The 27,834-nt window shown below is 54.4% G+C and overlaps 1 protein-coding gene and 1 long non-coding RNA gene across 7 annotated transcripts in view; one reads left to right on the plus strand and one right to left on the minus strand.

Annotated features, from left to right (window-relative positions):
- The first annotated feature begins 1,421 nt into the window (after positions 1-1,421).
- Positions 1,422-27,834, plus strand: part of RNF212 (ring finger protein 212) — a 41,908-nt gene continuing 15,495 nt past the window's right edge. For 3 of the 5 annotated variants that reach the window (XM_070613494.1, XM_070613493.1, XM_070613497.1), the window contains exons 1-8: positions 1,422-1,596; positions 5,672-5,733; positions 13,136-13,210; positions 17,817-17,873; positions 19,319-19,377; positions 21,433-21,485; positions 21,570-21,630; positions 22,848-22,893. In XM_070613494.1, the coding sequence (XP_070469595.1) occupies positions 1,488-1,596; positions 5,672-5,733; positions 13,136-13,210; positions 17,817-17,873; positions 19,319-19,377; positions 21,433-21,485; positions 21,570-21,630; positions 22,848-22,893 (522 nt within the window). In that variant the 5' untranslated portion in view covers positions 1,422-1,487. Of the gene's footprint in view, positions 1,597-2,063; positions 2,647-4,670; positions 4,917-5,129; positions 5,316-5,671; positions 5,734-13,135; positions 13,211-17,816; positions 17,874-19,318; positions 19,378-21,432; positions 21,486-21,569; positions 21,631-22,847; positions 22,894-27,834 lie in introns of those variants that run through there. The other 2 variants (XM_070613495.1, XM_070613496.1) reach the window with 2 other exon arrangements.
- On the minus strand, positions 19,221-25,454 carry LOC139082417 (uncharacterized). 2 transcript variants are annotated; one of them, XR_011538392.1, is made up of 3 exons: positions 25,216-25,454; positions 20,136-20,266; positions 19,221-19,545 (listed from the first exon to the last, which is right to left on the minus strand). It is a non-coding gene; the product is annotated as an uncharacterized lncRNA (long non-coding RNA). The 2 variants fall into 2 exon arrangements; XR_011538391.1 differs by lacking the exon at positions 25,216-25,454 and adding an exon at positions 20,352-23,213 and having other exon boundaries at positions 19,222-19,545.

The following is a 27,834-nucleotide window of genomic DNA, read 5'->3' on the forward strand; positions in this document are numbered from 1 at the left end:
GCACATCTCAGTTTGGACCAGCCACACTTCCAGGGCTCAAAGGCCACATGAGGTCCAGAGCCACAGTAGCGGACAGAGAGAGTGCATCCTTCCGCTCAGAAAGAGGCATGCCGAATCTCTTTCTCCTATTTCCCCGAAAGATGGCAACTTTTCTTCACAAAGTAAATGGCCCAGAAGCTTCTCTGAACCAAGTTTTCTCACTTGGTCCCCACTAGGCCTTGGAGACTGTCTGACCCGCCCCCGGATGCAGACGGAAACTCTGCTCTTCCAAGCCATGGATGGGGAACCACACAAGGAGCGTAACTCTCCGAAAAGCAACTTCCATCTATTTTCTTTTAATTTAATTTTGAAGTAATTATAAGCTCACTGGAAGTTGCAAAAACAGTACAAAGAATCCCTTCCCCCGCTCCCCCATCTATTACTTTTTAAAAGGGAAATAATGTCCTCTAGATCAAGGCCTTTCACGCAAGCACGTTAGAGGCAAGCAGCGGCCTCTGGCCTGGCCCACCTCTAGCATGTGGTCCACCAGTGGGCCCGAGGCCCCAGGCAGATCGCTCCCTGGACACTCAGTCCTCCTGGTCTCTCAGTCCACCTGGTGCCCCCATCCTGGTCTACCTGGTGCTCCTAGTCCCCCCACCCCCAGAGCTTCCCAAACTCCACCTCACTCTGCCCAGGCCCCTTGGTGCCCGCTTCCAGAGCCTCTGGTCTCTCTAGTCACCCCTGTCTCCCACTCTAGCTGCCTGGGTCCCTAGTAACCTCCCCTCCCATCTCTTATGCAAGGCATTGGGGGCCCGTCCCCCCGTCTCCCCCCTCCATGCGCCCCGTCCCCCCCTCCCCCATCTCCTCCCTCCATCCACCCGTCCCCGTGTCTCCTCTCTCCATCCACCCCGTCCCCAGGATTCTCCCTCCATCTGCCCCTTGCCCCTGGTCTGCTCCCACCACCTCCACCTCCGATGGGAGGGCCACCTGGCCCACCCTGGTGCAGTCCGCTCGGCCCACCGCCGCACATCCGGTCTCTCTGCGGCCACTCGCCTCAGGCACTGCACATGCCCGCCCGGCCCTCAGCGCGCAGCCGGGAGAAGCCTGGCGACACAGCAGCCTCTGCGCCTGCGCCGTGGTCCCGAAGCACCCACGGGGGCAGCTCGCGGGCGCCTGGACTACAGCACTCCGCTCACAGGAGAATCACGGGGACTGCATGATGGAGGGAGGCCAGGTCCTCCTGTGCCTGTTCCTCCTCCCGACGTCCAGCTAAACAACCCACAGGGAGGAAAACCTAACTCAAGCCCCCCTCCCTTCCTGAGTTGGTACCTTCCACCGCGCGGGTTTTGGCGGGAGCGGCGCCACGCTCTGGTGCGCAGGCGTGGGACTGCGCCCTGGAGTTCGCGCAGGCGCAGACCCGACCGCCCCCCCCCCCCGAGTGCGCAGGCGCGGAGTCGCCGCCGTCGGGCGGGCCTGGCGGGGGCCTGGCGGCGTGGACGCTGGCCAGCATGGCCAGCTGGGTGTTCTGTAACCGCTGCTTCCAGCCCCCCCGCCAGACGGCGTGCTTCAGCCTGACCAACTGCGGCCACGTGTACTGCGAGGGCTGCCTGGGCAAAGGTCAGGGCGGGGTGCGGCCTGGGAAGGGGGCCTCCTGGGGGCCGGGCCTTCGGGGACGCTGCTCCGGTGGAGGCGAGGCCCCAGCGGCGAGGCCGGGGCGTGGGCGCCGTGCCTCCCAGCGGACAGGGGCGGGCCGGGCCCTGCGGGACTGCGCTGACGGCCGAGGCGCCGTCCTCCCGCCCGGCCCTGGAGCGCGGCGGGCCTGTCCTCGGAAGGCCTTGTCGCCGGGACGCTGTGACAGACGCGTGCGGGCCCGGGACCAGCGAAGCTGCGCGAAGCCTGACCCGGAAGCGGGGGGTGCACGGGCCCGGGGCGAGGCCCACGCGCCGCAGGCTCAGGGCGGCAGGAGGCGGGGCGACTGCGGGGGGCTGGGGCCGGTGGAGGCGGTCCTGTCCCCGTGGGCGGCGGGAAGCCAGCAGGGCGGGGACATGACCACAGGGGTGTGCTTCTTTCTGTGAAACTTTTTTGTCAAAGTGTACAGCTTACACGGGACAAAAGCATAAATGCAAGACACCATGAACTTTTACAAAGTAAGTTCCCCTGTGAACCGAGCTCGCAGATTGAGACAGAATGTCGGCGTGCCCTCGCAGCCCCTCAAGGAAGGCCGCTGTCCTGACCTCCAGCCGTGATCGTCACCTTACACGGTGTGGACTTCGGGAGACGGCTCGCACAGCCGTGCCCGCTCTCCCTCCCCGTGTCTGCCTCCTGTTACTTCGCGTTACGTTGTGACCTTCATCTGTGTGTTTTAGGCAGTTGCCTGCGTCCACCTTCACTGCCTCAGGGTGTGACAATATATGGTATACGCTGATTTATTGGCCGGTTCTGCAGTTGATGGCCGCTTGGGTGGTTTCTGGTTTTTATTACTGTTGGTGCTGCTGGGAGCTCTCTTGTTGGCGTCTTGGGGTGAGCACAGGGACACGTTTCAGTTGGGTATACTTAGGACTGGAGTGGCAGAGTCCCAGGTGTGTGTTTAGAAAGAAAAGTGGTGGCTGGACGAAGCCTCATCTGGCGGAAGATGGGAACTGTGGAAGAGGCTGTGCAGTCGAGCAGGTGAGAGGTGACGGGTCGGGATGGCGCTGTGGGGCTGGAGAGGAGTGGTGGGTTTGGGGAAGTTAGGTGGATTCAGCAGACTTGAGTCCAGGAAGGCAGCTCAGTTTCTGACCTATGGAGCTGGAGAGGGTCAGCAGTTCGGTTTTCACAGCCATACAGAGCACTGGAGAGGAGACAGCAGGTTTGAGTGCAAGGCTCAGGAGCTCGTGTTCGGACACTGAGGTGCTGGTGAGAGCCGTCCCGGGGGAGACACTGAGGAGGCAGATGTGTATATGGGTCTGGGAGTCAAGACAGCCAGGAACACATTTGGGGAGCCATTAGCATGTAGATAATAATTAGAAATACTAGAACGAGGAGAGGGTCAAAGGCAGAGGAAGCTAGAACGTGGTATCGCCTTGGGAAGAGCACTTCTTAAAGAAGGTGTGAGGGGGAAAAGAAAGTGGAGGTGTTGAACTAGGCGACTGGGGGAAGTCAAAGAATTGGGCTTTGGAAGCACGCACTGGGTTTAGCGATGTGGCTGCCTTTGGGCAGTGTTGCAGGACGGTGGTGTGGGGCATGCGCTCAGTGTTGGGAGGGGCGAGGCAGAGGCTCACGTGCCCTGGCTTTGGAGCCAGCCCCGGGTGCCCGTTGTGGACTGGCTCAGGGCCGGGGCCAGGGGTGGTTCCCAGGTGCTCTTGCTCTTGAAGCCTGAGGTGGAAGCAGGTTCCAGGAGTCCAAGGTCATTCCTCCAGAAGCCACAGACGCAGGAACACACAGCAAACAGTGAAAAGGGATGGGGCTCTGGGCAAGCACTGACCGTGGCTCCCTAGCTGCCCAGTGACCTGTTACTAGAGATGAGTCCTCCGTAAGCTTTGCTACATATCCTTTCACACTTTTTCCTATAGTTACGGGCTTTTAAAACAAAATGTATACCATTTTGTAACCTGCTTTTATTAACAGGACATGGACCTTTTTGCATATTAAAATAAGTCTGTATCATCATTTTTAAGGCTGTGTACAATATCTTCTAGTTGCTTTACCAGAATTTATTTAACTGACTCCCTACTAAAAGACACTTATATTTTCTAATATTTTGCTGTTAAAAACCACTTTAGCACTTGTTCACTTACTTGATTTTTGCCGTTTGGGTATATTCTTAGGGGTGGAATTGCTAGGCTGGGGGTGTGTGTGTTAAAACCAGCACATACGACCAAACTGCCCCCCGAAGGGGTGGCTACTCTGCGTCCCCAGTGCTGGCTGACAAGCTCCCTCTCCCTTTTGCATCTCTCCTTGGTGGTCTGGATCTCACTTTGTCCGTTATTGGTGATCTGCGCTTTTGCTGTTGCTCATTCCAGTTCTCTCACGCCCTTTTATTTGAGCATTTATTTTTAATTGGTTTGTAAGCACTGTTCACATATTAAGTACAAATATTGGTTTGCCTATCAACTGCAAACGACTTTCTCTCTTTGTCGTGTCTCTTACTTACCCCGGCCCCAACAGAACTTTTGGATTTTTAGGAGTCCAGTCTGTTAATCTTTGACTCCACAGTTTCTGGCTGTGGTGGTGCACAAGGGGAATGTCCTTGCTCCAGAGTTGCAGTAGCAACATGGAGGGCAGGAACACAATGCTGAGGGTGGATGTTTCCAGGAGGGGGCAACTTGCATGTGTTTGTGGGAAAAGAGGAAAGGGGACCCACTTGTTCCACACAAGGACCCCATCCTGTGTGCTGTGGGTAGGAGGTGAGGTGAACACACAGATGCAGGGTTCGGCTTAGCCCATAGAGGATGTCTCCCGAGACGGAGAGGAAGGAGGCAGTGAATTGTGTTGTTCTGTGCCAGGCAAGAGGAGGAGAGGCAGGGGAATTGAGGTAGGTCATGACTGGGGCCTTCTTTTCTCCCAGTAGGTAACATGAGGGGACTTATTTGAACATCCCCCATAGGCATCCCCCCATTGGGGGGAAACACCCAAGAAAAGTGGAGGGTTGCCCATGAGTGTTGCAGCTTCAGCAGTGTTGGCATCCACAAATCTGTGAATCCACTTCTCAGGTGACTTTTTCCTGTTCTCGGCTGCATTGGACCAGAAGAGGGAGAAAGAACGCCCCAGGTTTGGGCTGGGTATGCTGCCTGGAAGGACAAGGGATGAGGAGACTGCCATGTTGACGGGTCGGCGCTGGGCTCCAGGCTGGTTAGTGAAGAAATGAAGGTCAGAGGGTGTGAGGACGTGGCAGAGCCAGGGTGAGAGGCTCTGCTGCTCGCACAGGAGAGCTGGAAGCAAGGAAGGTGGACGAGGAGGTAGGAGCTCTGAGTTTTCTGACACTGGGTGCTCTGATGGTCCAGGCTGTGGTTGTGGGAGAAGGTGCCAGTGTGGAGGGCAGGCGAGGCTGACGTTAGTGGCCAGCCCCACAGGGGTGCAGGTCTCCAGGGTGATCAGTAGAATTTCACGGAGAGGAAGATAGTGAAATGGGTGCTAAGGTCACTGGGGTCTGGGGCAGAGACCCCAGAAAAGGGCGGGTGAGTTAGCTGGATGCTAGCAGGCAGGACATAGTACCCTTTCATTCTTAGGTCCTCGCACTGCCTTCCAGGGAGCTCAAGACACACTTAGAAAAAGCTTATCCGGTGCGTGGATGCGTGACTGTCCATGGTGTTGCAGGACTGAGGCCAAGGCAGCACACAGCTCACTTCATCTGTTAGGTGGGGTAGGAGGAGCTGTTTTCATTTTGAATAGTTAACAATTTTAAACTAAGATATTACTGTAAAATCTAATTGTGAGAAATATCTGGGATGGATTTAAGTTTAAGTGTTGTTGATCTTTGTGGTCATGATTTTGGGGAATATTTGCAAAGCAGGAAAAAAAAGGATTGTTAATTGTACAAATCTTTCCAACTGTATCCATACTCACAGTCTCATCCACTGTCTGGACATGAAAACATGTAAGTGCTCTAATCCTGTACATGTTTTGAAGAAGTGTTGTAAGTTAAAGCCTGCATTTATATGTGCTTAAAAGCACTGCTCACTGTAATCTAATAAAATTTTCTTTCCTTTTGTAGGTAAAAAGGACGAATGCGTGATTTGTAAAGTTCCTTGTCGTACAGTGTTACTTTCAAAACACGTGAGTTGAAATCTGTAGTATCTAAATGTTAATCACAGTGTTTCCTTTTAAATTTGAGATTGAAGTTTTAGTCATTTGTAGTGTCTAAGGTTTTCATTCATTTTGCTAGGTTAACTCCATCTTACAAGATTTCTGAGTAATCGAAGGACAATTAGAATTTGGTTTTGAATATCTCCTACAACTTTCTTTCCTAACCATAGATTGGCCCTGTTCATACTTTGCTGTGCTCTGTTCATAGTTTGCTGTGCTCTGTTCCTGGAAATGGAGATGGGTTGTGACTAGATGAGTGCAATATAAGCTCCTTAAGAAGGTGATCAAGTTTGGTTTTTCATAGGGGTCGCATCTAATTAAGAGGTTTTTTCAGAAAGCGAGTTTGAAGTGGATTACTGTTACAGGAGGTTTAGACAGTGTCTTTCCTTCTCTGTGTAAAATACCACAGTTTAGCCTGTTTGGTTTAAACTTAGTTACAAATAGTTCTTCTCTTTACACTTAGGCTCCCAGCTGTGTATTTGAGTAATGTTTTCATCTGTAGCAATTGTTTTTTTCTGGTTACACTTATTGTACAAAGTTACACAGGATGCAAACAGTACAGAAAAATAGTGGAGAAGGCGGAAGTCCCCCAGGTCCTGTTTCCCGAAGGTGACACAGCCAGGCCTGTCGTTCCTGCTCTCTGTGTGTTACTGTGATTTTTTTTACAAAAATGGGGTTTTCTCAGTCGACTTTATATTTTGGGCACACTCACACTCCTTGAAAAGGACCACATAGGACTTCACTATTTTCCCGTCGGAAAACCTTTGGTTTTTTTCAGTTTTTCACTATTTCAGACACTCTTAGAGTGCAGCTTTTTTTTTTTTTTTTTTTTTTTTTACCAATATCTCTGCATACTTTTAAGAATATTTCTGTAGGAATGGAAAAGCAAGGGAAAATATTTAAACATTTACATTTTTAATAGAAAGTGCCTTATTTCCCCCAGATATGTGCAATTTGCACTCGCAGCCCCAGTGACTGTTTCTGCTTCTTGCACAGTTGCTGAGACTTGCGGTTGAGGAAGGAGGCACCCTGAGCCTCTCTCTGCCTTCTCAGGTTGATGTTTAGTTCATTATTTTCTTTCTCATTTTCTATTGAATTTATTTAAGACCATCGTTTCTTGCTGTTCACTGCCAGTCCACATCATTTCCAGTGTTGCTTTTCTTATCCTTTCTCTCTTTTCTTTTTTAAAGATTGGCACCTGAGCTAACATCTGTTAGCAGTATTTTTTTTTTCCTTCCTCTCCCCAAAGCCCCCCAGTACATAGTTATATATTCTAGTTGTAGGACCTTCTGGTTGTGCTGTGTGGAACACTGCCTCAGCATGGCCCAATAAGCAATGTCCGCGCCCAGGATCTGAACCAGCAAAACCCCAGGCCGCCGAAGCAGAGTGCATGAACCCAACCACTCGGCCACGGGGCCAGCCCTTTTCTTATCCTTTCTGAATCATCTCTAATTTCTCTTTTTACTTCTTTTTTAACTCAGGAATTGTTTGGAAGAATATTCTCTAATTTCCAAGTGGTTGGATTGTATCTCCACTATCATGTTTGTGGCACAGTTTTAGTTTTATGGCATTGTGACCAGTGACCATGGCTATTTGGTTTCTTTTTTTAATTATCAGGATTTTTGTTGTGGCTTAATCCATGGTAGGTGTTGAAGTTCTGCGGGTGTGCCTTCTTTTGTTCTCTGTCTGAGTGTGTGTGAGAGGGAAGTCGCTTAAAAGGTGACAGTCCTTCGTGACTTCTCTTTCTCTCACACCCGTGCTCTGAACCATCAGAAGATTCCGTGGGCTCTTTTTCCAGCCACGTCTTCAGGATCCACCTCTTCCTCTCTGGTTGCTCCGCCCCCACACAGGCACCTGCTGCTTCGACTGCTAAGGGCTGTCCTCCCTGCTTCTGCTTCCTCGAGTCTGTTCTCACCCTGCAGCTGGAGGGGCCTGCTGAAACGTGCGTCTCAGCTTTCCAGGAGTAAGACCCGAGTCTCCACGTGCCCATAGCTCTGTAACCTGGCTTCTGGTGGCCACCCAGTCCCGAGGCCAGCCACTCTGACCTTCCGCTGCTCCTGGAGCTGGGCTGCTTCCACCTCAGTTCCCAGCCCTGGAATGTTCTGTCTCCCCCCACTGCCTTCAGGTCTTTGCCAACGGCTGTGTGTGACGGTGGCTTCTTTGACCGTTGATACTCCGTGTGTGTGCGTTTGCGTGTGCATGCATCCGTGTGTGTGCACACATGTGAAATAAGCTTCACAAAGTAGTGCTTATCCTTGCAAAATGCAGTGCCCCTGATGTTTCTATCTGGTCGGGTTTTCTTTCGTTAAAATAGAGCACATCTTAACAGGCCAAGCTCACCTCTGGGACTTTCTCCCTGCCTGGCACCTTTTCCTTCTACTCCTCAGCATAGGTACCACTGACATATGTGTGTCAGTTGACTTATTTGCTGTTAAAATGGGCCGTTACCATCACACACAAAATAGCACACTGCCTTATCTGTCAGGTGGTGAGTGGCAAGGAAGCAGGAAAGACAGAACCTGGGGAGCCTGCGGGCACCTGGGAGACAGCCGAGCCTCTAGGACAAGCCTTTGGCAAAGGCACAGAGCAGGATATGCGGGCAGGAAAGGGGTGCGCACTGGGGCTAGAACTTTCTGGTTCTCCGGCAGAGATGGAGAGGAATGGCTTCCATAAGGAGGTGAAGGACCCCCAGCACTGGAGAAGCCGATTGCTTCTGGACTCCAAGTGGTAGGAAATGAGACCTGGAGAGAGTCTTGAGCAATCGGGGCACACTACCTCACACCTCCTTCACTCGGGGCCTTGGGGAGCCATAGATGAGGAAGAACCCCCAGTGGGCAGAACCAGGGGCTGGAAATGGGTTCCCCTGGACTGCAGAGACCAATCTAATCAAGACGGCCCTAGGATAGGAGCCCCAGGACACTCACCTGCAGGGTTCTCACCTTCCCCTTGCCATTGGGGGTGTTGATTCAGTTGTGGTGACCCAGTCCCCCAGTCAGACGTTGGTCACAGTGGGGATTGGCCTAGTTTATAGGTTGCAGACTAGATCGGGACTTGAAGGAAGGTACCACACGTACCACCCAAGCCCCTGGGCTGGGTGTGGACACAGTGACAGAGGCATTTGGCAATGTTCCGCAGGGTTGGGGGAGTACTTTTCTGTGTAGGGAAAGAGAAGTAGACACCAGCAACCAGAACGGCAGACTGACCTGGCTGAGGGACTGTCCTTAGTTAGCCCTGCTCCCTTTCTTCCTGGGCACCCAGCTAGACTCCTTCTCCCCACCTGCCTCCCCTGAGAAATGCCACTCTAGGCCTGGCCCCCAAAACAACCTCTGGAGACCCTCACCCCCCACCCCCACCACTAGCTGGATGCTGAGGACTGAGCAGAGCACAGCTGCTGATGGAGGCTGGGCCCCACATGGAAGGCCATCTACCAAGCATGGTCTTCAGCTGTTGTACGGGCAGGAAACAAATGCCCCCCTTAAGCCACTGAGACTGGGGAGCTGTCTGTTACACCAATTAGCCTGCATTAGTCTTTGCATTTCATGTAAGTTTTGCAATCAACCTGTCAGTTTCTACACACACACAGTCCTGTGGGGATTTTTATTGGATTTGCACTTAATCTATAATGTAGGTATCAATAATGTAGACATGTATGTAATACTGACTCTTCCAGTCCATGAACATAGCACTGGTCTCCATTTGTTGAGATATGCTCTGATTTCTCTCAAAATGACTATAATTTTCTGTATAGAGGTTTTGTACGTCACTGTTAGCATTATTCTCAGGTGTTGATCATTTGGGATGCTGCTGCTGTCGTCATTTCTTTAATTTGTCTCAAGTGCTTATTGCTGGTGTGTAAAGATGCAGTTTTGTTTATTAACTTGTATCTAATGACCTTGCTGCGTTTACTGGATGAGTCTGTTGGCTTATCTGTAGGTTTCCTAGACTCTGTACGCTGTCGTGTTGCCTCTGAATGTTTATTTCTGTTTTATTCCTCCTTCCTGTCCTTATGCCCTTGTTTCCCATACGTCACTGGTGAGGACTTCCACTCCGTTGTGGAGTGGGGATGGTGGCACCTGCAGGCACCCTCGCCACCTCCTGACTCCAGGGTCCAGCTTCCAGCATTTCACCGTGGAGGCTTATGTGCCCCCTGGGCTTTTTGCAAAGGTTTTTATCATGAACAGTGTTGAATTTTATCAAATGTTTTTTCTGTAACTATTAAGATTATCATTTGATTTTTCTACTTTATTTTGTTAAAGTGGTGAATTGCATTTGTTTTTAGAATTTTAAACCTACATTAGCTTTCAGGAATGAATACAGCTTGGCTGTGATGCAGTGTAGCTTGCAGGTATAGAGGAATTAGGATTTTTTTGCACCTGTGTTCGTGTGCAAACTGGCCTGTAATTTTCCTTTTTATAATGCCCTTTTCAAGTTTTATTGAATCAGGGTTGTGCTGGCTTCACAGAAGAAGGTGGAAATTCTTTTTATTTTTTTATTCTCTGGAAGATTGTAAGATTGGGGTTGGAATTCACAAGTAACGCTATCTGAGCCTAGGAGATATTTAACTACAGATTTAATTTATCAGATATGAGATGACTCAGAATTCCTAATTCTCCTTGAGTTAAGTTGTATTTTTCTAGGAATTTGTGCTCTTTGTTGGAATTTTCAAATCTCCTTGAACGTGTTTGTGGTCCTCTCATAGTTTCAATGTCTATAAGATCTGTAATGATGTCCCTTTTTCTTTCTTTCTTTTTTTTGGTGAGGAAGATTTGCCCTAAGCTAACATCCGTTGCCAATCTTCCTCTCTTTTTTTTTGCTTGAAGAAGATTGTCCCTGAGCTAACATTTGTGCCACTCTTCCACTACTTCATATGTGGGACTCCTCCACAGCATGGCTGATGAGTGGAGTATGTCCAGACCCAGGATCTGAACCCACAAACCTGGGTCACCACAGCAGAGCACGCAGAACTTTAACCACTCAGCCACGGGGCTGGCCGCCCTTTTTTATTTTAATAGTGGTTATTGTGCCTTCTCTCTTTTTTCTTGAGCAGTCTTGCCAAGAGTTTATCAATTTTTTAGTATTTTCAGAGTTAATTTTTGGCTCTGTTTATCTTTATTTTACACTCGTTCTCTATTTGTTAATTCTCTTTATCCTTTCTAATGTTTACATTATAGGGATGTAAGTTCTCCTCTGTGTTCATCCTTGCCTGCATTCTGTCTGTTTGGCTGTGTTATATTTTCATTATCTTACAGTTCAAAATAACTTAAATTTTTACTCAGTTGCTCCTGTAACCCACATGGAGGTGGATGGATTTAGAAATAGTTGGGGATTTTTGTTAGCATTTTTGCTAACTTCTACTGAAGTATAGTACTGAAAGCGTGAGCTTGGTGAGTTTTTCACAATGGGAGCGTAAGCAGCACTGGGAGAATGAACACCTTCGTCCCTGCGACCCTGAGACAGCCACCTATACCTGGGCTTCAGGTCGGGTTGTCTGACTGTGCCCGCCTCCACACGCCCCTCCTCACCTTGCCTCCAGCGCCGTCACTGCTCATTGCAGCCGCGTGTGGCTCACAGTCCCTCACCATCCCACATGCCCTGCCGTGCTCGTCACTTCTCCCACTCCAGGCTGCCAGCCAGGGCACTGTCCTACCTGGACGGAATTCCTGTTAGTTCCTCTGTGTAGGCCTCTTGGTGACACATTCTCTCAGGGTTTTTTTGTCTGAAAAGGGCTTCTTTTGTTGTTTCACTTTGAAGCTTATTTTCACTGGGTTTAGAATTCCTTATTGAAAATTAGTGCTAATTTTTAGTGCTTTGATAATATCCCTCCCTTATTTATCTTTGATTTTCCACAGTGTAGCTATGGTTCGTGTGACAGTGGTTGTCTTGTAGTTGTCCTGCTTGGCTTCCTGGAGATCTCATTGTCTGTCCATGATGTCGTCTGTTAGACGGGACGTCTTGGCCATTCTGTCCCAGTACCCTCCTATTCCATTCGGAGGCTGTGTCCCGAGTAGAATGATGTCCCGCGCCTCTTCTGTCCCATGCAGGGTCTCTGTCCACGTAGGATGATTTTATTCCCCCTCACTGAAGGCTGTAGATCCTGGTAGGTGGGTGACTCCATTTCCGGTTGCTTCCATTCCTGGTCCACGGAGCTAATCGTCTTGTTTTGGGTGCATCTGTGTATGTGGAGCATATCTTTACGTAACAGTAATGGTACTGTTACGTAAGCTGTACGTATGGTACGCCAAGCACCACACTGGGCTCCACTCTGTGGAACACTGCTCCCTCTTGTGTTACAGGGTCCCACCGCAGCCCGGGGACACCGTGTCTACTTCTGTTACACTCGGGGCACAGAGGTTCGCAGGTTCCAGGCGTATGCCAGGGTCAGAGGTCGAGCTGGTTGTCCATGGGCACACTGCCTGGCCTTGGGATGGTCACTTCCAGGGCCCCACCATCCCAATGCCCTGCTTGGCCTCTCCCCAGAAGGCCCAGGAGTGGGTCCTGGAGGTGCTTCCCCTGCCTGGCTCCTCTGCACTCTCCTCCACTCCGTGAGGCCGTGGGCCTTCAAGGTGCATTTCCTAGTTTGTACCACTGACCACTTTCCCCTAAATCGAGTTTCATTGCCATTTTAGTGGCATTGCGGGAGCACTCGTAAATAAGTGGATAGGCTTTAATTGCCATCTTGACGCGTTATCAGCCTGATGGTTCCCAACCAAAGACCCGTGTGGGGAGGGCCTGGAGCTCTTCCTGCACCTCCCGGCTCTGCTGTGTCCTTGTGCAGGCGCTCCTGTGCTTCTGGTTGCTGGCAGCTCATGCTGCATTCAGGCCCTGGGCTGGCTGTCTCCCTGACGTCTTGTGCTGATGTGGTCGGAGGGAGGCAGGGCAGGTCTGCACAGGGATTAAGAGGAAGCTGACACCATTTCCTGAACCCTGTTTTTCCCGAAGTACCTCATATCTGCTTTGTAAATAATTTAGCACATGCCTGTGACTAGTTGTGTGCTGCACGCACAGCTCTTTTCCTGATTTTACTGTTTCCCCTGAGCCCAGCTTTCACTCCTGGCCTCCTTGAGTCTTCTGAGCAGGGATGTGTCTCACCTTGCCATAGAGGATGTGAGGTCCACAGGGCTCGGCCCACTGCCAGGCCATGCTGCCCTCAGGTGGCGCCCAGAGCCCCTTGGCACTGCCCTTCTGTCCTGCAGGAGGTGGTGCTGCCCCTCAGCCAGTGGGCGTCCCTCCAGCGCCTCGTGGAGACAGTTTGTGACATGCAGTTGTCTGCGTCATTCACAGTCAATTCTGGATCTTGCAATACAGTCTTCACGAGTGGCCACGAGCATGTTCTAGAAGCAGCGCGTGGACAGTGGCTTGCTTTCTCTTGCAGACTGACTCAGACATCCAGGCGCTCTTCATGGGCATTGACGGTCTGTGTAAGAAGTACTCGAAGGAGACCTCGCAGGTGAGCTGTGCCGTGCTGTCTCCCTGCTCGGGAGAACTCCTGTCTGCCAGTCTGTCCTGGAGACTTGGTTTGTGATGACCCAGGGTAAATGATCTCAAAAGAGCCCGTATACTTCACACGGTCTGGAGGCCAGTCCCTTCTGAGATGTGTGACCAGTGAGTCTTCCTGCCATCTGTGCTGTCTTCACTGTGATGGCGCTGCTTGCTCTGTTCATTTGTTGCTGTTTGTGCCTTTGGTATGTGGAGATGTGGTCATTTGGTCAGGACACCCCCTGATCCTCACAATCCAAGACATGGACCCTAGGATCTCAGGTTTGGAAGGGCCCCTGAGTCCGGACTGTCTGGATTCGGGGCAGCGGGCTGCTGCATGAAGCTGTCCTTCCCTGAGGGTCATGGAACCTTCTCGGCCCCAAGGGCTGATGACTCCCAGACCCCCTCCATCCTATGTGCTCTCCCTTTTGCTCCTGTGGTTCCCATCTCCTTCCCAACCCTCCCTGTCACCAAGAGCACACCATGCTCCTGCACAGCTCACCTCTGCTCTCTGCTCCTTTGCACTCTCTCCCTACCCCCAGCCTCTCATGTTGTAATTCTGTGCCCGCCCTAGGTTCCATCCCACATGTCTGACCTCCTTCAAGTCACTGGATGCCTGTGGTCCACCAGGCTGTCCAGGAAGCTGCCCAGGAGAGAAGGGAGCCCTTCACCCAGCCCCCAGCCCATCCTGCTTCCCTCTCTTCTGTTAACAGTGCAGCACCCACTGTTGGCTGCCTCCTAGCCCTGACCACCACAGAAGAAAAGGCCGAGTCGGGGAGCAGCCAGAGCCACCTCCTGCTGAGGCCCTTCCCACGGGGCAGTAGGCCGAGAGAGCATGCACTCACCATGACCATTCTCGGCCTGCTGGCTTGTCCATCTGCACACCATGGTCAGCCAGCCTGCCAAGACTGTCCCCTCCTCTGCGAGGCTGCTTTCTGGCTCCGACAAGGCCTGAAGCACCCGCAGTGTCCTGTTTGTCCCTCATCGTCCTGGGAGGCTTCCCAGGGGGATACACGGATCCCCAGAATGCAGCGTCGGCACAAGGCGAGTGCCATGTGGGGAGGTGGACCACCTCCATCTCCACATTTGCAGTGGGACCCAGAAGCTACCCATGTTTGTGACCTGTGGGAGGTCCTCACACCCACAACATTCAGAACACAGGCAGCCCTACACCCGGAACGGTCTTGGTAAGGACGTGGCGTTTCCAGACTGCCCCGCAGAGCCTCATGCTGTCTCAGGAGGAGGCAGGGCAGACTGTCCACCATCTCAGACCACACGCCCTGCGAGCCACGGAGAGAGGACCAAGGGACAGCTGCCGAGTGACCTCCTCCACACTTCTGGGTCATACCATCTCATCATCATGTGCCTATCTCTCAAAGTGCAAAGGTCACAGAGCATTTGATATTGCAGCTCCTTATTTATATCAACGTATCAACTTGGTTCTTAATGAATTAGTAAATATCAGATTTATCTCAGTATTAATTTCTAGTAAGTAAACACTGACAGATAAACCCACGTAAACGAAGCTTTTTCGACTCCTTGGTAGCGTTGAGGGTTCGAGCCGGCCTGAGACCACGCTGTGAGGGCCCAGGCCCCAGGGCCTGCCTGTGTCCAGCATGAGGATCATGGCAGGTTCCTTCACTGAAACCCTCATCAGAGGTCTCTGGGCCCCAGTCACCCTTCCTGATGCGGTTCATAACGTTAAAACTCTTCCTTTCTGATGGCCTGAGGTCCCTTTCTCATCTGCCCAGCTTCTCCCCCGAGACAGGGCTGGTCACCATCGCGTCTGCAGACCAGGAGCTTGATCGGAATGTGGCTACCTGCACTGCTCTGCAAAGGAGACACGAAATGAGGCAATGGATGGAGAGCGTCCTGTGACGGGCACTCCTGGCCGCCCCTCAGCACAGTCACCTGTGGCCTGCCCTGCTCCAAGACCAGGCCCCTCTGCCCGAGGAGGCTGCTCTGTCCCTCCACCGTGATCAGTCGCTTCACCTTCATTCTCCTGCTAGCCCGCAGGGTGCAGGCAGAGGATGTGTGTGCGTGGTCAGCCCTTCTTTGGTCCCCAACAAACCTGGCTGGTTAGTGGTCCAGCATAGCCTCTGGGCTTCCTCAGCCTTTGGGCTTTGTAAAAATCTCATCAAGCTGTACCTCTGTCTTGATCCAAGAGGCATGTTCTCTCTCAACCCGTTTTAGTTTTATTGCTACCGTCTACACCCTGCCAAAGCCAGGGCAGCTTAGCCTCTGGGGCCCAACACCTGGTCAGAGTCAGGCCGACAAGCTCAAGGCCCAAAGGCTGGTCCCCACCCAGTGCAGATGCGTGACGCAGGGATGTGGGGTGCAGGCTGCTCCCGAGCTTGCATGAGGCTCTGCAGGACTCCACTCTCAGTGAGAGTGGTCCCCTCTGCGGCCTCGTGTCCCCCCTGCAGGCCTCTCTCCTGGGGTCAGCTTTGCCTGTGGCCCTGTTCTTGCTGTAGCCTTGCCTTCCCTGTCACGTCTGTGCCAGTTGCAGGGGCCTGCACACCTGTTCTCACCACGGTCCTGGTTTAAAAACGGCTTGCCAGAGTAAAAACAGCCATTTACCTGTGCATAGGCCTTACTGAGCCCAGTGCCTCCACGGTGACGATCCCAAGTGCCAGCTGGAGACATCCTGTTCCTGGACGTCTAGGACATCTGACCCTGGTCACTCCTGGACACCCCAGAACAGCTGACACTGGTTGTTCCTGGACACCCCAGAACGGCTGACCCTATTTGCTCCTGGACACCCCAGAACAGCTGGCACTGGTTGTTCCTGGACACCCCAGAACGGCCATCTCTGGTTGCTCCCAGATGCTGGTACTTTCTTTTTCTCAGTTTGGACCCTGCACCAAGACACAAGGTCAGGGGTCAGTGGTGACGTTTTTCTCTTCTTGCTGCTGGTGTAGAACCCATGGAGGAGTAAGACCGAGGAGACATGACTGTCAGCCTTGTCTCTAAAGGCTCCTGGGGAAGGCAGCTTTAGATCTGCCAGAGCTCCTCCCAGCTGTGCCTGGTCCCTGCCTCGCTGCCCCACACAGTGTGCGATGGAAAGGGAAGAGAAGGCAAATCCGTGGGTCCCAGGCTGACGTGAGGCTTCACTGGCCCAGAAGTGAGGACCAGTGGGTGTCTGCCAGCAGAACCCCTCTCCTGGAAGCCAGATCCAAGGGGCGACAGGACATGAAAACTGTCAGTGGGGTCGGGGAGTCTTTCCAGGATGTGGCCTTGTGGGCCATGAGGATTCCTGCAGGAGGACACCCGGGGTCCCTCATCTCAGCGAGTGGGAGGGCTCCAGAGGAGCCCCACGTGGCACATCCTCCAGACCCTGAGAGCTCTGAATCCCTCGGAAGATGCAGGAGCCAGGGGTAGGAGACTGTGAAGAGGGCATTTGTCACTCCTGACCTCAGGCCCACCTTCTGGAGACAGTGCGGCCTTAGACGAGGCAGTGAAGACCCGCCATGGGCTGGGTCCTCCTCCTTCCACAGAGGGCTTTTCCCCCTGGCTTCGACTAGACCAGTGAGCCTTGTGGAGGAGGCTAGCCAGCCCTAATGTTTGCAGTGTATCAGCCGATTTCTGAGGGGGAGGGACGTGGGTGGTGGGTTTATAGGAAGTGGCCAGACCCGGCTCTGCTGTGCACAGAGAGCAGTCCACAGTTAGGCTTAAGCAGTTACAATGTAGCATTTTGAGAGGGTAGGTGCCATTGTTTGCAAACTTCACTGCTGTGAAATAGCTGTTTCCTCCCTGGAGTGGTTGTGGGCCAGTGTTGAACGGTTCGCAACACTGTTGTCTGTTGGTGGCCTCAGGGACCTGGGAACTAGATGCACTGTTGAATGGTTCGCAACACTGTTGTCTGTTGGTGGCCTCAGGGACCTGGGAACTAGATGCACTGCACACATGGAAGTGGGTGCTCAGGAAAGTGGAAGGCCAGGGGTGGTGCCGGTTCCAGGTGCTGCTGGCCCTGGGAGTCCAGGAAGGGTCACTGGGCTCTGGGAGTTTCACAGCTCTACCGGTCTCTGCGGGCATCACGCCCTGCGTTGGCTCTTCCCCACCCCAGACCCAGCCCCTGTCCCAGTTTCAGGGTGTGCCTGTTCGATGCTGTTTGGTCAGCAGGCCGTCCCGTGATCCGCTCACCGTTGCCAGGGGATGGCACACTGTGATTGGCCCACATGAGTCACATCGCATCGCGAGGCCAGGGCCCAGAATGCCACTGAGGCCACACAGAAGGGAGGCAGAGCAGCCCTTGGTGTCTGTGTGTCTTCACGTGGCGTGTGCCACCCTTGCTGCATTTGTGTCTGAGTCTGCCCTACGGCATTCTTTCATTCGCTCATTCATTATCCAGCGGTACCGGCCGTCTGCTCTGGGCACAGGGCGTCAGCCGGCAGCCCCTGCTGCAGCGGAGCCCACGTCTGGGCGGCAGGCAGGTGGGGGATGAGTGTCTGGGAGACGCACAGGGGCAGAGCGCTCTGTAGCCTGCGCTGCCCCTTCCTCCCAGCCCCTAGTGTCCGGGACCGAATTTGCAGTAGTGGCCTGAGCCTGTCAGCAGCTGACCTGTGTTGTCTTCTCAGATTTCAGAATTTCAAGAAAAACACAGGAAGAGACTGTTAACCTTCTATAGAGAAAAGGTAAATGCAGTCAACTCGTCACCTCATGAAGTTCTGATCCTTTGCTGTGGTGTCACATTGTCGCCCGACGCCATGTCTCAGGGTGGTGGCCCCAGGGCCGACCCCAGCCTGTCGCACGGTTCCTCTCTGTGGTCAGCCACATAGCCTCTTGGGGACTGACCGTGGTCCCCAGGGCGATCTCACCTTGGCACTCAATACGTTATCCCCAAAACCCAGTAGGCACTTTTTCATAAACGGCAACTATGAAGTTGCTCCCGCTGATCCTCAGAGAAGGAAGTTCAAAATGCCCATTTGTTTGCCCTGTAAATATCCTCCTCACTTGATATTTAAACTAATAGGAAGGAAAATAAAGCTTTAATGGAGACACCATTAATCTGGAGCCTCAGCTTTGACTCAGATTAAAGTCTCCTGGAGGGACGTGTAGATGAGGGGGGCAGGGGGAGGGGGCAGGGGGAGGGCAGCCATGGTGGCCAGCTCCTCGTGGCTGGGGCCCAACCCCACGGGGCATCCCCCTCACCTGGCCGGGAGCTGTATCAGGGCCTTTGGAACATGGGAGGCAACTTAGATGCTTCCTTATTCAACCATCATAGTTTTTCTAAATCAAAGTCCTTTTTTAACACCTTTCGAGGCTGTGTAGTAAGGAACCTAGCTTTGGAGCCAGGCAATCCTGTGGCCACCTCTTTAAGTGTGGAAGCTGCCTGGCCACCCCATCTCTCCTGCAGTGCCCCCCCTACCTCCGTGCAGAGTGTGCAGGTGTGAGGGTGGCGCTGCTCCAGGCCTGGCCGGCTGCATGCACAGTGCCTCCTGCCACCTCCCTCCTCCTCATGGGCCCCAGGCCGCTCCTGCAATGGGTCTGCACAAGTCGCCTAGAGGAGACGCATGGCTGCTGCCCCAGCCCCTGCAGGCAGTCTCCACGGAGCTGTCCAGCCTGCCCTCGCCCGGCACAGCCCGTCTTCCCTTATGCCTGCCCAGAGTCCTGCCCACAGGTACCTGGCCGAGCCTCTGTGTGTATTACCTCCCAGTCCTCACAGCAGACCTCGAGGGCAGGTGGATTAACTACTTTCCACAGGGGTGGATGTAGGATCAGAGAATGTAATTGCCTGGAGGTCCAGCAGCTGCTACGCGGCAGGGACCCAAACCTGACGGAGCAGCAGCTCTCCCGTGTCGAGGGCAGGGCACACCAACAACGACCCGGCCAGGGCTAGAGCGCGTCTCAGCCCCACCTGTGCTGGGGGTGCCAGCTCGGAACCTGCCTCCTTGTGCTCCAGCTGGTTTCCTAAGTAGCTGATGACGTGACCCCTGTGCAAATTCACGGATAAATAGGATGAGGGCAGCTCCCACTAACTCATGTTCTGATCATAGTTTAAGGGATTTAGGGGGCCGGCATGTCATCTTGGCACTGTCACTGCACAATCTGATAACCGAAGTCATTTCACTGTGTTCAGATTTCTAAGTTGGAAGACTCCCTCCGGAAGTCAGTGCTGCGGATCCAAGAGCTGCAGAGGTGAGTTCTCGTGAGCTCGGGGCCTCTGCCTGTGCTGAGGCCTCGCCTCCAACTCAGGTCTAGAGAAAGCGCTGCTGCAGGTGCAGCCTCAGTCATAGCCAGGGGAACAGAAGGAGGAGCGCTTTCACTTGCTAGAAACTTCCGTCAAAGCAAAAATGCGGTGGGAGGCTGAAGGGAAGAAAAAGGAGAGAAAGAGTGAAACAAATATGGGTGGTTCCCCTTGGGGCCCCCAGGTGATTCCTGAGGTGATAGGGGTGGCCTGGGAGAGCGCAGGCACTTGGCTGCCTGCAAGAGTGACCGCCCTGCACCTGGAGGGCCTCTGAGGCTGGGCCCCATGGGACCCCCACCTGCAGCTGGTAGCCTCCGTTCTGCCAGGAATTGTGCATTTATGAAAGGATGAGCGCGCAGCACATCCAGTTATCAGTGAGGAAGCCATCACGCACCCAAGGTCAGCTAGCACCATGTGTAAATGTGGCGCGTCTCACCTTCCACATCATCTTTGATGTTAGGAGATGCAGTGTAGCTTTCTGTTAAGTGTTGTAATGTGGTGAATATTTAGAAGCCCTGATTTGGTGAGTTGCACGTTATTTAAAGGTTGCAGAGTCAATGGCGCTGCAGGGCTGCTGTCTGCCTAGTTGGTTGCGTGTGCAGGGGTGACCCACGCAGTGCATGTAGATGCGTTGGGCAGCTAACTAGTGTGGCCGTCCCAGGACCATGGGCTGGAGGAGGAGCTGGGAGAGTCTGTCGCGCTGTCCTACCTCACCTCTGCCAGCCGTCGTCGCTGCAGGTACTGCCTCGTGAGGGTGTGTTCCGGGGCTCAGCAAGCTGCAGCCAAGTCCAGCCCATGGCACATTGTTGCGTAGCCCCCGAGCTGAGATGACTTTCACACCTGTTAAAGGATTGTGAAAACAATGCAGTGGAGACCTCGTGTGCCTGCGAGCCCGCCCGTCCCTCCACCCTGCCGCGCAGCTCACAGGAGGAGTGGCCGACGTCACACGGTGCCTGAGCGTGGGCGCGCTCCAAGTCATCCTCCTCGGAATGTAACCTGCTTGCTTTCTGTGGAATGTGGTCGTTTATTAATTCTGGAGAATTCCCAGCCGTTATCTTTTCAGAAACTGCCCTTTTGCAGTCTCCTGCAGCCTGTTCCAAACCTGGCAGGCCTGCTTGTTCTGTCTCTGGGCCCCGTAACCTGCTGTGTCACTCTCCTGGCAGTGCTCTGACCGTCCAGGTGGCCTCCTCAATCTCTAGGCCCAGTCCCTCCAGCTCTGCTGCTGCACACCTCCTCCATCAAGCTTTGACTTTGGCAGCTCAATTTTACATTTCTAGAACACTCCTAGTTATTTTTATATCACGTTCCTTGCTTATTTTCTGCCGTCTTTCTTGCGGCATCTCACAGGCAGTTTTTAGTTCCCGACTCTGAGGTCCTTGGGAGTCCCGGTCCGCCTGTGTCCCTTGGACTCTCGCTCCAGGTGGAGCGTTTCTGGCATCGTGGCGCTTCGCAGCGGGTCCTCCTGGGATGCACCCTGTGGGTTTTCCTCCAGGGAGGAGGCCCGTGCACTCTGCAGGCCCAGACCACGTTTGTGCGTGTCCTCCTCGCCCTTAAAGCCATGCAGCTTTAACCCGAGTGGTGTCCGTGGCCCTGGCTTTCTGTCCCGGGTGTTGTCGCTCATCCTCCCCATGTGCCCATAGCGTGTCATTTTTTTGCGGAGTCACTTGGAAGCAGGTGCATGCGCCCTTCAGGAGATCTGGCAGGCTGTGGTGCTCCTCCCACGTGGTCAGTGAGTCGCTCAGCAGGCCTTTATTGAGCCCCACTGTGTTCTCGGTACTGCTCTGGGCTCTCGAGAGTCAGGGAGCCACAGGCCGCGTGCCTGTCCTCAGGGAGCATCTCTGGGATGGATTATGGACATGTATGTGGGACGAGTGGGTCTGGGAGGGTCTGAGGGGATGGGGCCAGGGAGAGCGTTCAGCTGTTTTAGTCTTGTTCTTTCAACTGAAATGGATTAACTGGCAGTAAGTTTTCATGGTTTAATTAATACCATTTTTCCATCTATTTAGTATGAGATCATCACAACAGACGGTTTTCAGCACAATAAGAAATTCAGTTTCAAGTAAGTGAAGCGCCGCCTCGAGGGGGAGGGGAAGTGCTCCCGCGCAGCCCTGAGTGTGCTCTGATGCTGGGCTTTCTGCCACAGCCCCTTCAGCACAGCCACATGGGTGTCCGTTCCTGCCACCGGACTCGTCCGCCTCTGAAAGGTGTGTGCGTCTGGTGGGGCTGGTCTGAGAGTTTGTGGACACCGCTGGACTGATGTTTGGAAGTTGCATACATCCTGCCTTTGACACGCCTGCGTCTGTCCCCCCATCCCTTCCCCCTGAAATCCCCTAATACTGGATGGTCAGCGCAGGTACTCAGGAGCATGCCCGTCCCGCAGGTGCCGGTCCTCAGACCAGGTGTGTGGTCCAGGCTGCCAGTCACAGGTCTGTTCCTGTGCCCGTAGTGATTGGTTTGGGAGTGGTCACACGACCCAGGCTGCACGATGAGTATCGTCCCTGGGACTCTCCTCTGTGATCAGGATGGCCAGCCTAGGGGAGGCAGCTTGGAAATGGATCCAACACAGAGGAAACAGGGCAGGAAATAGAGGCTGTGCTGGTGGCACCGCGGGGACCCAGACCCACCCCTGCTGAAGGGGGCAGTCCCTGGTGTGTGTTCCTACTCCACCGTTGTTTCCTTGAAGTGACTGGATCTGAGCTCCTGTGCAGCCCGGGAGGTCCCCGTGGGAGGTCGCCCAAGGCAGCCAGTTGGGCCCGGCCGGCGCCCTCACTCCTTCCCTGGTGCTTCCTCTGGCTGCACAGCATCTCACATTTAGCATGCCTTCAGAAAGTCGTTGTTTAGACGATTCGCTCTTCCTTTCTTCCTCTGTTCTTTCTTTCTTTCTGCCTCTTTTCTCCTGCGGGGATGCCCAAATGATGTTTCCACATCAGCCTTTGGGCTAATTAATTAAAAAACTAACACTTAATGAGCACTAATTGTGAAAAATGTATGTGCCAGGCAGAAAGTGTTAACGAAAGTAAATAAGGTGCTCCTGCTCCCAGGAGGTTTGGGCAGGAGTAAGAAGAGTTGGGATGGACAACCAGAAGAGGGGCTGTCTGAGCCAGGAGGCAGTGGGTACGGGCATGTGCAGGCAGTGAGATGGGAAGGCCGGACTCCAGAGCTCACGGGGGCCAGAGGGGGAAGGGCCTCAGTGCCCTGTGGATGAATGAGTGTTTTCCAGACGGGGTGGCCAGCACAGAGCTTTGAAAAGGGAGAAGCCAGTGATCAGGTCTGTAACTCCCTGCAGTCTGATAGCGTCGTGGGCCTGAAGGACGATGCAAATGTTCACACGGGGTCTTACTGTGAGTCTGTTTGAATTGGCGTTGTTCCACCGTAGGTGAGTCCCAGGCCCAGTTAACGTGCATCACTGTCTCTTTAACAGAGTGGAGTCCATGGAAGTTGACCTCACTCCTTCCCCACTGAGGAAAGTAAGTTGTCTGTTCTCCTGTGTCACTTGTTTCCCAGATACTTAGTATTCGCAGTTTTTCTCGGCACTAATAAATGTAACCGTTCATTTAACAGTGGACCGATCACAGTGTCTCTTCACATATGTAAGACCAAGGGGTGAGCCAGTTGGGATATGGTTTGTAAACCAGGTCCCGAGCGACCGTTACGTGCACATTCCTTCTGCTCAGGGCCTGACTGTGGTCAGAGCAGGAGGCAGGTCCCGTGCTGCGTGGGGAGAAGCAGCTGCCGGGCTGGCAGCCCTGTGCTCCACCTGCAGGCTGGAGCGATGGTGGAAACCAGGCTGAGTAAAACCAGGATAAATCCTGTCAGCCCAGGTAAAGAGGTGGGTTGGAAATGTGAAGGGCCCTGAAGAACAGGAGGCGACAGCTTCACCTTGGAGAGAAGCATGCCCAGAGGAGACGTGGCCAGAAGTGCAGGGAGACCAGGCCCAGCCCATCACCGCCCAGCCCAGGCAGAGCGCCATCTGACTCCAGGGGCCAGCACCAGAGTTGGGAAGATGGGGGAAGTGACCAGTGGAGAGGCTGGGGGAGGAAAAAGGCCCAGGTGTTGGGAGGGTGAGCGAACCACGCCAGGAAGTGCAGCCAGTTCTTGCAAGCAGTGAGCAGGGTGGTCTGTGCACACTTACTTGTGAGTGTTGGGGACTTACTCATTCACATCCTGCTTTGGGATGGTGTTGCATAGTGCCATCCCAAGCACTGTGTGGATGTGAACTCAGGCTTCCTGGTAGTCCTGTAAGGTGGACCCTACCGTGTAGACTTGTTAATGAGAAACAGTGCTCATTTCAGGGGAGCCCTCCTGGACCCAGATTACAGGGGAGCCTGGCTTCCAGGGTAAGAAGATGGGAGTGCAGAGCTGCTGTGAGCTGGGGTGCTGTGACTGGGGGGGACACCCAGTCCTTATCGGTTGGTGTGAGCTCACACCTCCTCTCTAGGCCCACTCATCTCCCCACGCCTCCCATCCCACCAGTGTCGGCTGTGCTACCAGACAGCACATGCTTTCTGTCACACCTCGGAGGGAGGCCCTGGCTGCCCCTACCTGCCCTGGGCGTTTGCAGCCCTCTGCACCCCAGCACCCCACCGTCTTCATGCCTCGCCAGCAGCTCATGAGGAAGGCCTCCTGGAGCTCACCTGTGCTCCCTGAGGGTGGACCACGTGCCTCAGCCCATGCATGGCCTTGTTCTGAGATTGAAGACAACAGGCTGAACTGACTTCATGTCCCTGGGATCACTTTGGAAACTGCCGCTGAGGGACCTGGGTGTAGTGAACTCTTGTGAAATTCCAGAGCGAGGCTCGAGGCTAGATCTCAGAGAATGTTTCTATCAGGGGCCAGACAGTAGACGGTTGAGACTGGACCGACGGGTCTCTGTCGCCACTGCTCGCCTCTGACTGACAGTGTGGAAACAAGTGGGCACCGCTGCATTCCAGTAAAACTTTAGTGACAGAAACCAGCTGTGGGCGTAGTTTGCCAACCGCTGTGCCGGAACAGAGTGCAAGTTTTCAAGGAAACTTGTCAACCCAGTTGTTTGCCTCTGGAGCCCGTCTCAGCCCAGGCCTGGTGCACGTGAAGGCGTCTTTGGCGGAGCTGCTGGGAGCCCTGAATGGGGCGGAATGAGAGATGTCTCCTGGAAACCTTGAGCTGAGGTTGCGGGAGACCACCCAGATGGCACAGGTGGGACCAGGCCTTACCCTCTGGCCTGCCGGCCTGTCGGGGTGGAGCAGTGGGCAGTTCCCCACTCCTCAAGGTGAATGAGGATGGGCTCTGGGCCCCTGCCATGGGCCGCCAGAGGAGTGTTGTCTGGGGTGTTCTTGGCGGGGCCCCTGCTCCGGAGGGCTTGTCAGAGGCGAGTGGCCACAGAGAGGGCTGCTCGTCGGGGCGGCTGCTGGAGAAGCAGAGCGCGAGTGCCACATCCAGCCTGGGAGGCACAGTGCCCACCTCACACACCCGTGAGAGAGGCCTGGGGCCATGCCACCAGGGTCAGCTGCCCTGCCCATCCTCAGGGGCTTCGTCTTCCCTCCTCCTTGTTGCCCTGGGCCAAGCCTGGGGTCCTGGGAGAGAAAGTGGGAGAGGCAGAGCCTGCTGTCCGCCCAATGCCCAACCACCTGCAAGTGAGGATAGAGATGCTGGTGACACATCAGCCGTGGACGTGGGCACGGGCTCTCCCAGTCAGGGCTTTTAGCCGTAAGGAGCACAGGATTTGGTACTGCCCACAACTGGCCAATGTTAACAGAGCTTGGTTTTTTTAGAGGCAGGATTGTGACTTACAAATAGAAAGTGATACGTACTTTGTTTAACTCACGAATTAATGAAGGAAGCTGGTAAAACGTGAGACTGGTTTCGAGGAGGATTCAGACTGCGTGCACCTCGGCCGTTGGGAGAGAGCGCGGAGCACCAGGCAGAACACGCCGCGGCTGCCACGAGGGACATCGCTGGTGCCGCCTGTTTTGTGCAGCTCGGTGCTATAGGTGGCCCCCGGACAAGGACACACAGACCCGGAGCCTCAGATAACCTGGAAGGGAGCCTTGGACACCCAAGCCTTTCTGCCCATTTAAGAATCTTCTATGCTTCTCTGACATCACAAAAGTTCTGGGTCTTTCCAGAGCGTTTATTTTCTGGCAGGAAAGATTCTCTTGTGAGCAAGTTGTGGATAGAGGGAGAACGTGAAGCCGAGCCCGGCCTCTGTGCTTGGTGCACATAGCTGAGAAGGTGTCGGGAGGGGCCCGGGCAGCTGGGGCAGGAGAGCCGTGAGGGAGCTGGGCCGTTTCTACGGGCACGTCTGGGCCACATGGGAAGAGGGTGAGTGCCATGCCTGTTGGCGCCACCTCCTCCTGCCGCTTGCCGCCTGCCCTGCGTCTCCTCCTGGCACTTGGCATGTGTTCGGCTCCTGTTTCCCTGTGACTCCTGGATTACCAACTAGGGGCCTCCACTTGAAGATGCGTTCCTCGGAGCGCGGCTGACGTGGGTGCCACCTGAGGCCCCGTGGCTTCCCAGTGCCGCTCCAGGCCAGTCCTGGTCCTGCTCTGCATGTTGGCCTCGCCACCTGGCAAAGTGGAAAGCCAAGTGACGGTTCAAGTCCTGAATGTAGCAGCCAGCACCCCAGACCCTAGACAGTAACTAACTCCCAAACGCGCTCCAGAAAACAGGTCCTCACAGGCCCCATCTTGGCGCATCTCACTCGAGGTGCTCACGGTAGCACCTTAACCACCCTGTCCCCGCACAGCCACCTCAGTGCCCTCCCCCAGGCTGGGCCCACCTGGCCAGGCCTCTGGGCTGTGGCCATCCTCCTGGGCACTCTGGGTCATTTTTTTTTTTTTTCTGAGGGGGGAAGATTAGCCCTGAGCTAACTACTGCCAGCCCTCCTCTTTTTGCTGAGGAAGACTGGCCCTGAGCTAACATCCATGCCCATCTTCCTCTACTTTATATGTGGGACGCCTACCATAGCATGGCTTGCCAAGCCAGGCCATGTCCACACCTGGGATCTGAACCGGTGAACCCCAGGCCGCCGAGAAGTGGAACGTGCGAACTTAACCGCTGCACCACCGGGCCGGCCCCCACTCTGGGTCTTTAAATTCTTTTTGCTTCATCTGTCACTGAATTCTTCCCCGGAGCACTCAAGAACTGACCTGACAAATGAGAGTCTTTTCTCGTGAGGAGGTAAGAGTGAGAAGAGACAGTTCACCTGATTCTTACCTGACATTAGTGATTTTGTCCTCGTGTGTAGAAATAACTTTTCTCTGTTGAAGTTTCAAATGCTGCATCGTTGGCTGGAGTTGGCCTGCACTGGATGTGTGTGGCGTGATATGCACAACAGGCTGGAGGTGGCAGTCATGAGGGGACAGCCCGGGACAAGGCCTCAAGAGGAGCAGGTGTGCAGAGGGCTGCCGCAGCGTGAGCCAGCATGTGCAGCACTGAGAGCCTATGTCAGAGATGCTGCAGGCCTATGGGGACGGCAGGCATCTGGGCACCCCGACTTGGCGGGCGGCCACAGATGGGGAGGGGAGCCCCCAGGGGAAGTATGGACAGGACAGGCCCTCTCGAGAGTCACTCTAAATGCAGCAGAGAACTGAGCCTCTGGCTGGGAGGGGCTCGGAGGTTGGGGCTCTTCTTATGGTGAGCTGTGTGGAAGCTATGGGAGCTGACGGGAAGGACACAGAAGTGACGGTGAGAGCACCCCTGAACAGGGCAGGGGACGCACTGGAGCCAGCCCTGCCGTTTGCACAGATGGCAGGGGGAGACGCTCCCGGTTTCAGAACTTCTGTCTGGGCGTGAGTGAGGTATCAGCCCGAAGTGGATGGGGAGAGAAGGGGTTGGGTGGTTGGAGGCTGGATGGCTGGATGGAGGACGTGCCAAGTGGAGGGTTCAGGGGATGCTGGCCTGCCAGGAGTGCAGTGCCAATTGCAAAGCCTGTCTGCCTGAGGGAGCTGTGCCTCCAAGGTTGGGATCTGCCTGGGCATGAGCCGAGACAGAGCTGGGGTTGGTGTGTTTGCAGAGGGTGCCCTGTGCTCTGGAGTGAGGCCGCTCGGTGGTGGAGCAAAGGATCATTGGGGTGGGTGTGCCAGGGCACAGGAGCTGGGAAGGTGGGCCACGGAGATCCCAGCAGGGCCACAGGTGGTGGTGGTAGCCGAGTCTGGGGACAGACTAGTGGGGGCCGGGAGTGTGAGGGGCCACAGGAATGGGGCCAGGACCGACCATGGAAATGAAGGGTTGGATGGCAAGAAGCAGCACCTGGTCTGCACTCCTGGCAGCACCTTTGTGTCCACCGCCGGCCCCCAGATCCCCCCTGCCAAGTGGTTGAGAGGAAGGGCCCTGGGTACAGAGTGGCCTCTGTCGCCAGCTTCACAGCCCGACAAGCTGCTGTCCCTCTGGGCTCCCTCTCGGGGAGTCAGGGGTGGTGACCCTGACGT

Source organism: Equus przewalskii, chromosome 3 (genome assembly GCF_037783145.1).
Source record: "Equus przewalskii isolate Varuska chromosome 3, EquPr2, whole genome shotgun sequence".
NCBI lineage: Eukaryota > Metazoa > Chordata > Mammalia > Perissodactyla > Equidae > Equus > Equus przewalskii.